Here is a 14,722-nt window from a genome sequence, read left to right as displayed (position 1 = left end):
CTCAGTGGTGAAGAGGAATACATTTCCCCTAAGACTGGGAAAAAGGCAAGATGTCCACTCTCTGGACTTCAACAATGCCCTAGAACTTCTAGCCAGTGCATGACAGTGGAGAAAAAAAAGTTAAAGACATATAGTTCGGAATGAAAGAAGCCAACTGTCCTTACAGCAAAAAATACGATCTTATATGTATAAATTTCTAAGAAATCCAGAAAAAAAAGTTATTACAGTTAATTGGAAAAAGAACCAATTTGGAAGATTTATACTATCTGATTTCCAAATTACCAGGAAGCTACAAAATCAAGACTGTGTGGTACTGACTTACTTACACAGAGACCTACCTACTGATGAGTGGGATAGAATACCAAGTCCAGAAACAAACCCATATTTTATGGCCAATTGATTTTTTATGAAGGTTCCAAGGCAATTATGAAGAAAGCGTAGTTGTTGTTTTTTTAACAAATGGTAACATTTGAATAGCCATATGCACTAAAAGTAAACTTAGACCTCTACCTCACACCATATGCAAAAAGTAACTCAAAATGAATCTGCGTAAGAGACCAAAACCATAAGCCTTCTTTTTAACCTTAACATAGGCAAAAATTGCTTTATATGAAACCCAAAGCATAATCTATACTAACAAATTAGACTTTTTATCAACATTAAAAGTTTTGCTTTTCAGAAGACACCAATAAGAAAATAAAGAAAAGCCACAGACTCTGAGAAAATATTTGTAGATCATTTATCCGATACAAAACTTGTATCCAGAATAAAGAACTATTACAACTCAATACTCAGAAGACAACTCAATTTAAAAAAGCAAAGTAATAAGAACTCCGTTAAGACATATGAGCGGCTAATGAGGAATGAAAAACACAGACAACATCATTAGTCATTAGGGAAATGCCAATTAAAGCCACAAGGAGATACCACTCTATACACACTAGACTGATTAAAATAAAAAAGACTGCTGATACCAAGATTTGGTGAGGATATGGAGAAACTGGAAACCTCACACTGTGCTCGTGGGCACGTAAAATGGCATAGCCACTGTGGAAAAACAGTTTGGAAATTTCATACAAAGCTGAACTTATACGACCCAGCAATTCACTACTAGGTATTTAACCAAGAGAAATGAAAATTTACATGTCCACAAAAAAGATGTGCATGAACAATTTCATAGCAGCATTATTTACAATAGACAAAAATTAGAAACAATCCAATGTCCATCAACTGGTAAATGGCAAACTGATACATGGTGAGAACTTCAATATTACCCTAAAGCATTCCACTTCACAGGTGAAATTGATAACAAGTTGCAATATCTCTTGATAGACTGAGGGCGAGGGCTTCGTAGTTCCAGAATATCACCATGCTCGGTTACCTGCCCTTAAGTTCAACCCAGTGTGGCCCCTATGCCAAGTAGTCCACAAATCTTTATTTAGTGTAGGATCTATGGCCAGGTCCTGGAGCCACGTGCGACAGGTGCTGGAGATTCCCAGGTGAATATGACAATCAAGGGCCTTAAAGGAGCACACAGATTGTCCAGACAAGAGACCGCCAAAGCTAAGTGCTGGCCTGTGCAAAGCTAATCAGTTTTGGAAAGAAGTTTTTTGTTTTTCTTTCTAACCTTGTAGCCTAAACATCACTGCAACAGTTTCAGAGGCTCCACTGAATGAACATTAAGAGAAGTGGCCTCTGCAATTGAGAGGAGACCCTACCGCCCCACAATTTACACCCATGCCCTTGATTAACAAATGCAGTGCAGGCCCGTGAAGATAAACCTTTCAAACAAAGCTGAGGGTAAACAGCCCACAGGAGTCGATAGGATTTACCTTTAACCTAACAAGTAACTTTTTCAGCCATTGTGAAACACCAAATCATGAGATAAGCATTGCCATCCACAGGAAAAGGAACCTGAAGTGCTAAGAGACCTGATCTAGTTGCTCAAACCGGTGCTAGGATTTAGTCCCTCTTTTTTTTTTTTTTTTTTTTTTTTTTGAAAGAGACGCTTTTCTAAAAACCTTATTTCCAAGTCAAAGAGCTAGACTTCTAAAATGAAATGAGAAACACAACCTCAGAAGCTTTGGGGGGGGGGGGCATCCTAAAAATTAAAAATCTTCCCAATGTACCCAGTTATTCTCTCATTCTCAACTATCACCCCCCCCACCCCACCCCAGCCTCCCTTCCTTCCCCCGCCCCTCTCCCCGGTTGTGCGGTGGGCGGTTCTTACTGTTTTTATTATAAAAGATTCCAGATTCCTTGGATCCACACTGGCCTGACACCATGACTTAGGGGGTGCGTTGCCGCGGTCGCAGGTCGGACAGGCGAGTCGTGCGTGCTCTGGGCCCGAAGCGACGAGCGGGGGACAGTCTCGGCGCGGCCACCCCTTCGCCGCGCGCGGACAAGAGGTCTGTGTCCCTGCCTCTTCCCGGTGTCCCTCCTGCTTCCTGCGCTGCAAGCGGCCCCGGGGCCGAAGAACCCCTTCCAGAAGTTCTCTCGGCCTCCGGCCGCCTCCCCACAATCTCTCGCCGCAGGTGCTCGCGCACGTGGGGAGCAGCTGGCGCAGGTGGCGACGGGGTGCGGTCGATGAGGCGCAGCCTGAGGAAGATGCTGAGCCCTGGGGGTAAGCAGGAGCCCCAGGGCGCCGTCTACCAGGGCGTGGAGAACGGCATGGACGGCCGCAAGGACTCGCTGAAGGTACCCTAGGCGCTGGGCGGTGGGGACGGGTCCGGAGCACGGGCGGGGGCGGCTCTGCTGAACTCTGCGCTCCTTCGTTCAAGGTTTCCCAGCCGGCTGCCCCGGGACCCGAGGGCGCCGAGCGCCGCGAGGTGGGCGGGTGGGTTTCAGGGCGTGTGTGCGGTGCACTGGGGGCCCCGAGGGGCGCGTTAGCCAGGCGCCCCCGCAGCCTGCCGGGTCCTTTGTGTTTGTCCGCTGGTTTGCGCGGCCCGCCTTTGCTCACCGGCGGGCACCTGCGGCTTCGGGGACTTACCCCAAAGTACCGAAAATGGCGGGACTGGCAGTTCCTCCAGGGAGTGGGGGCTTCGGGAAGGACTGTGAAAGAGGAGGCCGTTGGACGCAGGGTAGGTGGTCTTCGCGAGACCCCGAGGGCTAGGACGGGTTTCTGTTGTTTGCACGGTTCCCGGGACACCCTGACCTCCAGAGAGGCAGGGCGCAGTCTGAGCGCCGAGGCTGTTGGGGGCTCTGCAAACCCGCCCCTGGCTGTCTTCACGTGGTAGGCGGGAAGAAGGGTCTCTTTTCAAGCGTTAAAACGTCCCAAGTGTGTCTCCCGTGCCCCACCTGGAATCCCTTTCCACGGTGGAATCCATGTTAACAGTTCCTTGTGTATTTTCCAGAGCGCACAGGGAGGGAGACGCGGGTTGCACAAATACACGCCCGTGACTTACTATGTTATATTTTAGAATACTTTAAAGTTCAGCACCTGGAGGTGTACTTCACTCTTATTCTGCAGCTTTATAGTAGTCTCTTGTATGAGTTTATCATTCATTGGTCCAGCAAGAGTGGACAGGGTTTTTGTTTTGCATCACAGGTAGATGCAGTTTCTTTTGTCAGTACATTTAGTGAATATGCATGTATGTAAAAGTCCCAGCAGGATCAAGAGCTTTAATTAAAAAAAAAAAAGTTTATTTTTGAGAGAGAGAGACAGACCGTGCAAGACGGGCAGGGGCAGAGAGAGGCGGGGAGACACAATTCGAAGCAGGCGCCAGGCTCTGAGCTGTCAGCACAAGCGGCTCAAAGGCATGACCTGAGCTGGAAGTCAGACGCTTAACCGACTGAGCCACACAGGTGCCCCAAGAGCTTTAATTTTGATATCACCAGATTGGCACTGCTGCCAATTATGTAAGTCAGGCACCTGTAGTAAGTCAGATAAACTGACAAACCAGACTTCCCAAGGTGACTCTGTTTGCACCTCCAGATTAAACACTTTTTTCCTCCTCCTTAGTATTAGAGTATTAACCGGCATCTATTGGGTTAACCCAAAGACCTGAGCTCTCCAGTTGATTTCAAGCACTAGGATAATGTCTTCGGAATTAATATTATGGAATGGAAGAAAATTTTACATTTCAAAAATCGCATCCGAGATCCTTCACTTACCAATGTGGTTTTGTCTTAGATATTTACCGGAGGTTTTCTGCAGCACAAAGTCTCAAACTTCATTTTCTTCATGGTTTTTATTTAACTGTCTTTAGTTTTATTGCCTAAGTCAGGTGGAGCCATTTAGGTTATTTGAGACTTTTAGAAGCCACAATAGAGCTTGTAGTTTGAGGGATTTATGTATTTTATTATGTACAATAATTCCAGATCATTCTGTAGAAATGTCAGTGGTAAGACTAATTACAAATAAGTACGTATAATACTGTGGAGAGTTCTTACTCTAAGGATTTCCTTATTAAAAAGATATGGTGTATATTTTCTCCAGCCTAGACCCACTATTTCAGGAATACTAACAAAATCAAAGGTTGGGAGAAACTTTACAAGATGAGAAATGTGGGAAAAGAACCATCTGATGCTTTTAGCTTTTTTTCATGACTTTCTTTCTTTTTTTTTTTTTTTTTTTTTTTTTTTAACGTTTATTTATTTTTGAGACAGAGAGAGACAGAGCATGAACGGGGGAGGGTCAGAGAGAGGGAGACACAGAATCCGAAACAGGCTCCAGGCTCCGAGCTGTCAGCACAGAGCCCGACGCGGGGCTCGAACTCACGGACCACGAGATCATGACCTGAGCCGAAGTCGGCCGCTTAACCGACTGAGCCACCCAGGCGCCCCTTCATGACTTTCTTTCAAGAGAATTAATACATAAGCATTTGACCCTTCATTTGCTACAGTCTTTCACCTAGATTCCCTCTTTTTTACTCCATTACTGCTTGTATGTATTTCACTGAGGCAACCTAGAACAAATGTATTTGATATCTCTATTTTAAAGGGCTTAGAATTAACTTCTTTAAAAGTGATCTAGTCCATCATGTTCCATAGCTAGTCATATAGTTCAGAAATCAAGAGAATCTGAAGTAACTCTGTGACCATAAAAAACTATATTGAATTTATAATAATTTTCTCTAAATGACCTCCTTGGCTTACTTTCAGAACTTTCTTTAAGCAGTCTCTTCAAAGCCTGCCTTAACATATCATGTACTGAATTCAGACTGTTGAGCACATCTGATGAGCTTATATAAAGTACTTAGATGCTCTTTTGTCATTGTGAATTCAGCAGTACTTTGTGAGTATCTGAACTTAGTACTTGTTCTCAGAGTGTGTAATTGGGTTTGTGTTGACTGCACATCGCTGAGCAGACCTGTGAATTGTTCTTTCTGGCACCGTGGGGTGGGCAGTGTAATCCCTTTATTATCACTGGAAGAACATCAAATTCAGTGGCTAAAATACTTCCAAATGGAATTAGACAAACCCTGCCTTTGCTGGGTGAGACATTGGAATTCGCTTATTTCTGTAAGAAATTCATTTTAAATTTATAACTGAATCTGTAAATTTGTAAATGGTTGGATGCTATTCTATCCTTCATCCACTAAAATTATGTGTAGCTTACATAGAATTTAGTAGTTGAAAAGTGATATAATGTATTTAAAGGACTGTCCTGGAAAAGTGATTTATTTCTCTGGGACTATTCCATGATAATAGAGCAAAACCCAAAGTTCAAAATTTTAAGGGATTTTGTTTTATTTATTTCAGCCTGACATTTGATGAGTGAATGCTAATATGCTCCATGTGTATTAACTATGTTTTAAAATGCATTAGGTACAGCACACCTGGGTGGCTCGGTTGATTGAGCACCTGACTCTTGATTTCAGCTCACGTCATGATCCCTGGGTTAGGGGATTGAGCCCCACGTTGGGCTCCACTGAGCGTGGACCCTGCTTAAGATTCTTTCTCCCCCTCTCCACTGCTCGCTCTCTCTCTCTCTCTCTCTCTCTCTCTCTCAATAAAATAAAATAAGTACTTTAACACTTCATTTTATTTCATGTGTGTGAAATGTGACTAGTCATAGCTAAAGACAATTAAAGCAAGTACCTGGATCATCTGTTTGAAGAAGGTTTCAGCATTCTCAGGAAGTACTTATTCTACAGTGGTTTCTAGGACTATTATAAAATGTTTTGCTTTTGGTTCATGTAATGAAATATTAAGAAATATCTTCAGAAAAAAATCAGACAAATGTCTTATTTGGTCACATATTTGCAAAGCTGAAAGGGCCATTGAGAAATAATTTTAGTGCATATATTACCATAGCAATGGAATGAGGTTCCATTAATTTTCCACATTGCTTTTTAAAAAGGTAGTCTGGGGGAAATTCTGCAGCATATAATGGTCCATTTGGCCCCACCTGCTGCTCTGTAAGAGCTCTGGGTCTTAGTTCCTTCCTTCACTGTCTCTTTCTGGCATACTTATTTACATGTAGAAAGTATCACAGAAAATAAGTATCCAAATGTGTGGTACACATTCAGTACAGACAGTGTGAGGAAAGAACTAACGAGTGTTTTTCAAACTGTTTTTTTTTTTTTTTTGTCTTAGAATCCCTTTAAAGTTCAAATTGAAGATTCCAAAGAATGCTTGTTTTGGGGTTAGAGCCACCAATATTTACTGTATCGGAAATTTTTTAAAAATGGAGGAAAAGGGAATCCATGGCACACATTCCAGCAGCTGTCAGTGCTGTAATGTCCCCATATGTCCTGTGGCCTGTTATTGGGCACTTTTGAGAGACAAAGCAAGATCAGGCTAGAGAATAGCATCTTGTATTTCCCATGAAGGCCTCAAGGAGGAGGGAGAATTAAGGAGGACATTGGATTGGAAACAAGAAGAGAGAGGAGGGCACGCTTCACTCTGGTAGACAGCCTGGTTTAACTCTCGCTAAGTCCCCCATGAACACAGCACAGCGTGGGGCTAGAAGAGGTTAGCTTCTGCAGTAGAACACTTGTACACCGTTCAGGGACATGCCAGGGTTTGGCTACAGCCTGATTTTGGGGTCAAAATCTGCAATTTGGCTTTGGCAAGCAGATATCAAAATACCTAATTCAGTGCAATTTCCAGTGTCTCCGAATTGGTTTGTAATCAATACCATCCTATGTCAGCAATATAAAAATGTTAGCGATAAAATAAGGTATGTCATTCATATTTGTGGATCATACCTAGTACTCACTTTCAAATATAAGGGGGAATTCTAGAAGCAACTTTGAATAATTCTCTTATCACTCAATTGAAGTATAATTTATAAATGAGTATAATTATTTTGAAAATTCTTAATTTTCTGTATAAAACCGATACTAAGAATTCTCCAGTAGTTGAATAGGGAACTAGATTGTCAGCTAACACAGATCGTAAGAGAGGATCCATTAATTAACTTTTAGAAAAATGGAATATACTTTTTGATCTGAAGTATTTATGAAAATGTAAATAATGCAAGGCAGGATAATAGAAACAAGTTTATCACATGAAGGCTTTTAAAAAATTTTGTTTGCTAGAGTAACACTAATAACATCAAATAAAATTATTTTTGAAGGTTAGTTTTTAGTTACCTTAGTCTGTTTAGGCCATGAGATTTTCTAGAAAAGGTTCTGTTTGGGAATTTTTCATATCTTGTGAGAATCAAAAGCAGAATGTCAACACTGTCCCCACAAACTTTACAAGGAAGAATTATGATTATGATAAATCATCCTCAGTCCGATCATAATAAAGAATTTAAAAAACAGGAAGAAAAGAGTGTTAAAAACAGGTATTCATAAAAGCTCACACTCCTCCCTTGACATCAGTGGAAGTGAGCGTGTGCTTGGAGTTACACTTTTATAGGCCAGTGACAACATCAACTGTGCCAAAAGCTTACTGAGCTTACTCTACAAAGTCTGTTCTTATGGCTTATGATTAAAGCATTTACTGTATCAGAGTTCATTCTGTGATGATGGTTTTTACCTCGGCTTTACTTTCTACTGTATGTTGGTTTCTCCAACATTCGCCAGTCAGCCAAAATATATATTCCATGCGTCTCCGGTTCAAGTTCTCACTTTGCCATTTAGCATGCCTTTGGGCAAATTGTGTCACTTCTCAGTGTCCTGACATCTGGTCCTAAGTAAGTGCACAGAAATTCTGGCATTTCCAGTGTGCAGAGAACAATGAGGAGGTGAACCTGACCTGAATTGGCCTGGTGCAGGATTCCAGTAGTCAGAAGAGGAGGAATTACTTAATCCCAGGGCAGTGAGTGGGCAGTTGTTTTAGGGTACTGACCACGTAAGTTACATGACTTGATCCTTGCATTCGTGAAAATCTTTTTATCTAACCCAAATCCCCCATGCTTTAATTTAAGCACATTTTCACCTGACAAAGAAAACTTCTCTGTATTTTCACTATACTTAGTATTTCTTAGATCATGTCCCTTACAATTACTTCAAAACTTTTCAAGCATTTACTTGTACCTTCTATATGTCTGTGTGCATTTTGTGTTCTTTAAAAAATATTTTATCATAAGCATGATAAATAGTTTTGGATGATAGTAACCGTTTAACAGTTAATCTGTATTGAGTTTTATATATACTTGTTGGAGGTAACAATTTTTTGTATGCTTCCAGGTGGTTTTTGAAGGAAGTACATGTAGATTTAACAACTTGGTGAAGAAACGAAAGAAGTTAAGCAAATACGATGATGTGAATGCATCCCCTCTGCACCATGCTGCAGAAGAAGGTCAAGTGCAGCTGATGGGGATGATCATCAATGACTCCTCTTTTGAAGGTGACGAAATGTTATAATAAGTGCTACATAAGTCCATCATCTGTTAGATTCATTGGAAAGAGTGGTATGAAGTAATTTTGAAGGGCATATTAGTTCCAGATTATAAGGGACCTGAATATCTTACTCAGGAGTGTGGTTTGCCCTTTGGGCCAGTGTTCCTCAAATGTTTCCACTGAGGTCCATGCTGAATGTGGAGCTTGCTTGAGATTCTCTCTCTCCCTCTCCCTCTCTCTCTCCCTCTCACCTCTTTCCCGCTCACGTGCACTTTCTCTCTCTCAAAAAAAGAATATATATTTCCACTGAAATACTGCAAAGGATGGTACAAATATCTGGGATGCTATACAACATGAACAGATTTCCTTCAGATGCATTTTATGTATTCTTCTCTATTATTTCCATTGAGGTCATTCTGCACTTAAATTTCATATCATTAAATAAAATTGAGACTCCAAGAAGATGGAACATCGTCCCCTAGTTCAGCCTTGTGCATACACCATCTTGTTGGAGAAACTCAACTGTAACAAGGAAGGGGGATGCCACAGAGATTTAAGCAGTGAGATGTTATGATAAGACCTTCATTATTTAAGATGATTCTATCAATATTGTAGAAGATAGATTGGAAGTGGAAGCCCAATGAGAAAGCTATCTTAGTAGCAAAGAAAAGGTGAGAGTGCACCAGGGTTTTGAGATTGGAATAGGGAAAAAAAAGAATCAAGAGCTCTTTTGCATGGAGAGCAGACAGTGCTTGATAAGAGATTTGACGTGAAGAGAAAGTGGCAAGTGGTTGAACTGACTTTGAGATTCCTGATTTAGGAGATGAGGCTGATAGTATAGCCATCCAGAAAAGAAGGCATATGAAAAAAAACAGGGGCGCCTGGGTGGCTCAGTCTCTTGAGCATACAACTTCGGCTCAGGTCATCTCGCAGTTCACAGGTTCAAGCCCCGTGTTGGGCTCTGTGCTGATGGCTTGGAGCCTGCTTCAGATTCTGTGTCTCCCTCTGTCTCTGCTCGTCCCCCATTCGCACTGTGTCTCTTTCTCTGTTTCTCTCCCTCTCAAAAATAAATGTTAAAAAAAAATAAACAACAGAAGAAAACTCAGAGTAAGATGTGAGGAATAGTGAATTTGGTTTGGTCATACTGAGTCTGAAAGGCCCAGAGGACAGCTACTTGAAAATGTCCAGTAGATTAGTAGATTAATAGCTAGTGTTCTAGTAGACTAGAACTCTAGAAGGAAGGGAGCTGCCCCCACAGGGCCAACGAGGCTGTGGAAGTGCATGGAGATCCTTTAGGAGGCCATGAAATTGCCCGCAAAGGTAGCTAAGGGTAGAGCACAAATACCGAGGATCAGATGGCAGAAGAAAAACCAACAAGAGGATGGTGAGATGTGATGGATAAGATATTAATGGTACACAAGCCAAGAGAAGAGTTTTTGGATAGATGAGTAATGAGAAATACTGTATCACAGAGATCAAATAGAAGTAAGATCCCAATAATCCTTATATTAAAAGGCCTCAGTGACCTTTGTAAAAATGATTTCTGGAAAGTGATGGAGATAAAAGTCAAATTCAAGTTATTTAATGAATGGGAATTTATAATTTTAAGCCCCTATTTAAGTTGGGGCTGAATGAAATACTTGAGTGTCCTGATCAATCAAAATGATCAAATAATGTGTACGAGTATGAGGGAGAGGGCGTGTGTATGTGCGTGCACACTTGTGTTGCTGAGAATGAGGTACTTGGGTGAGTGAAAAGAATGGAAAGATACATTCTAAAAGGAGCAAAATGAGGGGTGGACACCTGGGTGGCTCAGTTGGTTGAGCATCTAATTCTTGATTTCAGCTCAGGTCATGATCCCGTGGTTGTGGGATCAAGCCCCACATTGAGCTCTGCACTGGGCATGAAGCCTGTTTGGGATTCTCTCTCTCTCTTTCTCTCTCTGCCCCATCCCCCGCATTCCTTCTCCCTCTCTCTCTGTCTCTTTCTCAATAAATACATAAATAAATAAACGAACATTTAAAAAGAAAAAGAAAAAATGTGAAATGTGGCTGCAGCATGGTTCCAGATGGTCCTCAAATAATATTTGTGACTGAATACTTTCCTCACGCCTCAGACATAAGAATATTTTGCCACTAATTAAAAAGCATATAGTCAAGTCTATTTTAGAACAGATGTAAGACATTGTGGTATGAAAGGGCATATTCTTAGGCTGAGCCCACAGGGTAAATAGTACAATATGTTGTATCCTAGAAATAAGTGGGAACCACATATGGCATTGGGAGCACAGGCCCTAATTCCAGTCTTCTAGTTTATTAGTGATATGTCTTTTTTTCTCATTAACATTTTTTGAACCATTGCTATGGGTCAAATAACTCTACTAAGATCTTCGAAGACATGATTTGATACTCTTTTCCCCCAAACATTGTGAAATATATCTATTTAAAATTTTTTCTTTCCCCTTTCTTTCCTCCCTTCCCCTCTCTCTTCCTTTTCTTCTTCCTTCCCTCTTACCAAATTTGAATATACTAACACTGAGGTTCAAAGAGGTAAGGCAGTTTGTAGAACTCTGTACTAGCTATGTAATGTTGGCAAGGTTTTGAAACTCTCCAAGGCTCATTTTTCTTTACCTTTCTGAAAAATGTTCATGGTTCCTTGTGGGCCCTTAAAGGGTTGGGTGCAATAATGATTGTATAGAACTTAGTAGAGTTCCTGGCATATAGTTTCTGCTTTTAGGTGAGCTCAATATTGTATAACTATCCCCAAATTCATACCACAGATAAAAGCTTGTAGCAGTAGGAGAATCTATTTCTTACGGATGCTGCAGACAGACATCTAACTCATTTGACAAAGTCCATGCCATACGTCAGCATATCTGCTGTATATTCAGGTGTCCATTAGATGTGTCTTAAGAACTGAAGCAATACTTTAATTAACAATTTTTTAATGTTTATTTTGAGAGAGAGCAAGTGAGCAGGGGAGGGGCAGAGAGAGAGGGAGACAGAATCCCAAGCAGGCCCTGTACTGTCAGCATGGTGCCCGATGCGGGGCTCAAACTCCTGAACTGCAAGATAATGACCTGAGCCAAAATCAAGACTTGGATGCTTAACTGACTGAGCCCACCCCTTCATTTTATTATACAGAAGGTGAAGCCTGTGTTAGTGGCACTTGGCGCTGAGCTTTGAAGTGAATAGGCATCAGTAGGTGTTGGATATAGTCCAAGCAAAATGTAATCCTTACTTCGGTGTCTTTTTCTAGTGCTGAATGTGATGGATGATTATGGAAATACCCCTCTGCACTGGGCCACAGAAAAAAACCAGGTTGAAAGTGTTAAGTTTCTTCTTAGCAAAGGAGCCAACCCAAACCTCCGAAACAGCAACATGATGGCTCCTCTTCACATCGCTGTGCAGGGCTTACACAATGAGGTGATGAAGGTAAGGCTTGTGCCATCTCCCCATCATAGCATGGGATAGGACCCACGTCCTGTGGTCTCTGCCTGAGCCAGAGTGGCCAACCTAACCTTACCAGAGCGAATGGAAATAGTGGTAATAATGTTGGTTTTACTTCTGACCAGCCAATGATGATTAATGATGATAGTCTTGCCTTTATGCGCCAGCATTTTCTAAAAAGATTCATTTATTTTAATTTTTTTAATCATCATTAAAAGAAACAGAACATTGTAGTCAGACTGTTATTGTCCCCATTTCATAGCTGAGGAACTGAGGCACAGATAGAATGAAATAATTTGCCTAATGTTGCATAACTGGTTGGAAGCAAGAATTAGTAATTTTGTTCTCATTTCCATGTTTGTGAGTTAATGCTTTACTTTTTTTACCTGCCTGATTTAATGATGAAAAGGAAGACAGTGATGAGTGCTTCAGTGAACACAGAAAACATAATTGTGATTTACGACTTTTGTTAGGATGGACGACATGCCTTAGCGTCTGGCATGTCTTAGCAGAAGAAGAACCATACTTTCGGGGAATTTATTTTTTCCAAACCTTCAGAGTGAGTTCTGTCAAATAGTGGAGATACTGGTGAATGTCTAAAGGGTAAGGTTTAGTCCAAGGCTTTTAAATTGCATCGCAGAGTTTCATAGACACATTAGAAGACACACATGCTTACTTAAAGGGCAATGAAATTTACAAATGGAATATGTTCCAGATATCCATTTCTATTTTTTTAATATAGTTTATTGTCAAATCGGCTTACATGCAACACCCAGTGCTCATCCCAAGTGGCCTCCCCAATGCCTATCACCCACTTTCCCCTCTCCCCCGCCCCCCACCCCCATCCACCCTCAGTTCTCTGTATTTAAGAGTCTCTTATGGTTTGCCTCCCTCCCTCTCTGTTCCCCTTCCCTTCCCCCATGGTCTTCTGTTAAGTTTCTCAAGATCCACATATGAGTAAAAACATATGATATCTGTCCTTCTCTGACTTATTTCACTCCGTAGAATACCTTCCAGTTCCACCCACATTGCTGCAAATGGCATGATTTCATTCTTTCTCATTGCCAAGTAGTATTCCATTGTATATACAAACCACATCTTCTTTATCCATTCATCAGTCGATGGACATTTAGGCTCTTTCCATAATTTGGCTATTGTTGAAAGCACTGCTATAAACATTGGGGTATGTGTGCCCCTGTGCATCAGCACTTCTGTATCCCTTGGGTAAATTCCTAGTAGTGCTATTGCTGGGTCTTAGGGTAGATCTATTTTTAATTTTTGGAGGAACCCCCACTGTGTTTTCCAGAGTGGCTGCCCCAGTTTGCATTCCCACCAACAGTGCAAGAGGGTTCCCGTTTCTCCACATCCTCGCCGGCATCTGTAGTTTCCTGATTTGTTCATTTTTGCCACTCTGACAGGTGTGAGGTGGTATCTCAGTGTGGCTTTGATTTGTATTTCTCTGACGATGAGTGACGCTGAGCATCTTTTCTTGTGTCTGTTAGCCACCAGATATCCATTTCTAAAGGAGGCAATTTGGAACCGAGAGTAAGTTTTCCTAAGGAAATTATACTGCACAAAATGACTTGCATTTTGTGCTAAGCCACATATCTTAGCCAGTTCAAGTTGCTGTAACAAAATACCATTGGCTGTGGGCCTTAAATAACAAACATTCATTTCTCACGGTTCTGGAGGCTGAGAAGTCCAAGGTCAGGGCACTAGCAGTTTCGGTGTCTGGTGAGGGATCACTTCCTGATTCACAGATGGCTGTTATCTTAGTGTCCTTGCAAAGTGAAAGGGGTTAAGAGAGTTTTCTGGGGTTTCTTTTATATGGGCACTAATGCCATTCTTAATCACCTTCTGAAGGCCCCACCTCCCAGTACCATCACATTGAGGATTAGCATTTCAACTTTTGAGGGAAAAATTTCTGGTCCATCATACCACACGAAAACCTACCTTGTTGATAAATTACCAAAGAAATCCTAGGGGTGTTCTTGAGCTCCATGCCCCTTTTAACCCAAACACCTTCCTCTCAGCCTCTTGGGTCCTTGGGTTCTTGAGGCCAAGCATAGAGGGTGTGAGGGGAGCCTGCGTTCTGCTTTCCCACTATAACTTGTATATAGCTCTACCATAATACTTAACACATGATGTTGTAATCAAATGTTCATTTGGTTTTCTCTTGCTTTGGCTGGTTATCCTTGAAGGAGGGACTGTGTGCAACTAATATAAATCTCTCCAGTTCTCACCTGGTAAAGGATGGCTCTTGAATAAGTGAATGAATGAGTAAATGGGCATTTTGCCCGAAGGAGAATGGAGGAACTTAGGTATCAGCACCTAAGAAGATGGGTCAGGACAGCCCCTTGAAGAGGTTATTGAAAAGGCCTTTGGCAGTAAACTGTTTTTTAATTGTCTGCATTATTTTTGAGCCAAATGCTCCTTCTCTACCATTTGCATTGGAAACTAGTGACTGTGGGGATTCCCCTCCCCACCCAGAGAGGCCACATGTTTCCTCAAGGAACTCTTGTGCTTCCTCTGAAG

At 41.6% G+C, this 14,722-nt stretch overlaps 1 protein-coding gene across 1 annotated transcript in view; it reads left to right on the top strand.

Annotated features, from left to right (window-relative positions):
• Positions 1–2,283: 2,283 nt before the first annotated feature.
• Positions 2,284–14,722, top strand: part of TRPA1 (transient receptor potential cation channel subfamily A member 1) — a 55,546-nt gene continuing 43,107 nt past the window's right edge. Inside the window, exons 1-3 of the mRNA XM_078441547.2 lie at positions 2,284–2,697; positions 8,586–8,745; positions 11,997–12,172. Of these exons, the coding sequence (XP_078297673.2) occupies positions 2,587–2,697; positions 8,586–8,745; positions 11,997–12,172 (447 nt within the window). The 5' untranslated portion in view covers positions 2,284–2,586. The remainder of the gene's footprint in view (positions 2,698–8,585; positions 8,746–11,996; positions 12,173–14,722) is intronic.

The sequence above is a fragment of the Panthera onca genome, chromosome F2, assembly GCF_046562875.1.
Source record: "Panthera onca isolate mPanOnc1 chromosome F2, mPanOnc1 haplotype 2, whole genome shotgun sequence".
Taxonomy (NCBI): Eukaryota; Metazoa; Chordata; class Mammalia; order Carnivora; family Felidae; genus Panthera; species Panthera onca.
Note: the sequence above shows the minus strand (reverse complement) of the source record. Positions and strands in the feature narration are given on the sequence as shown.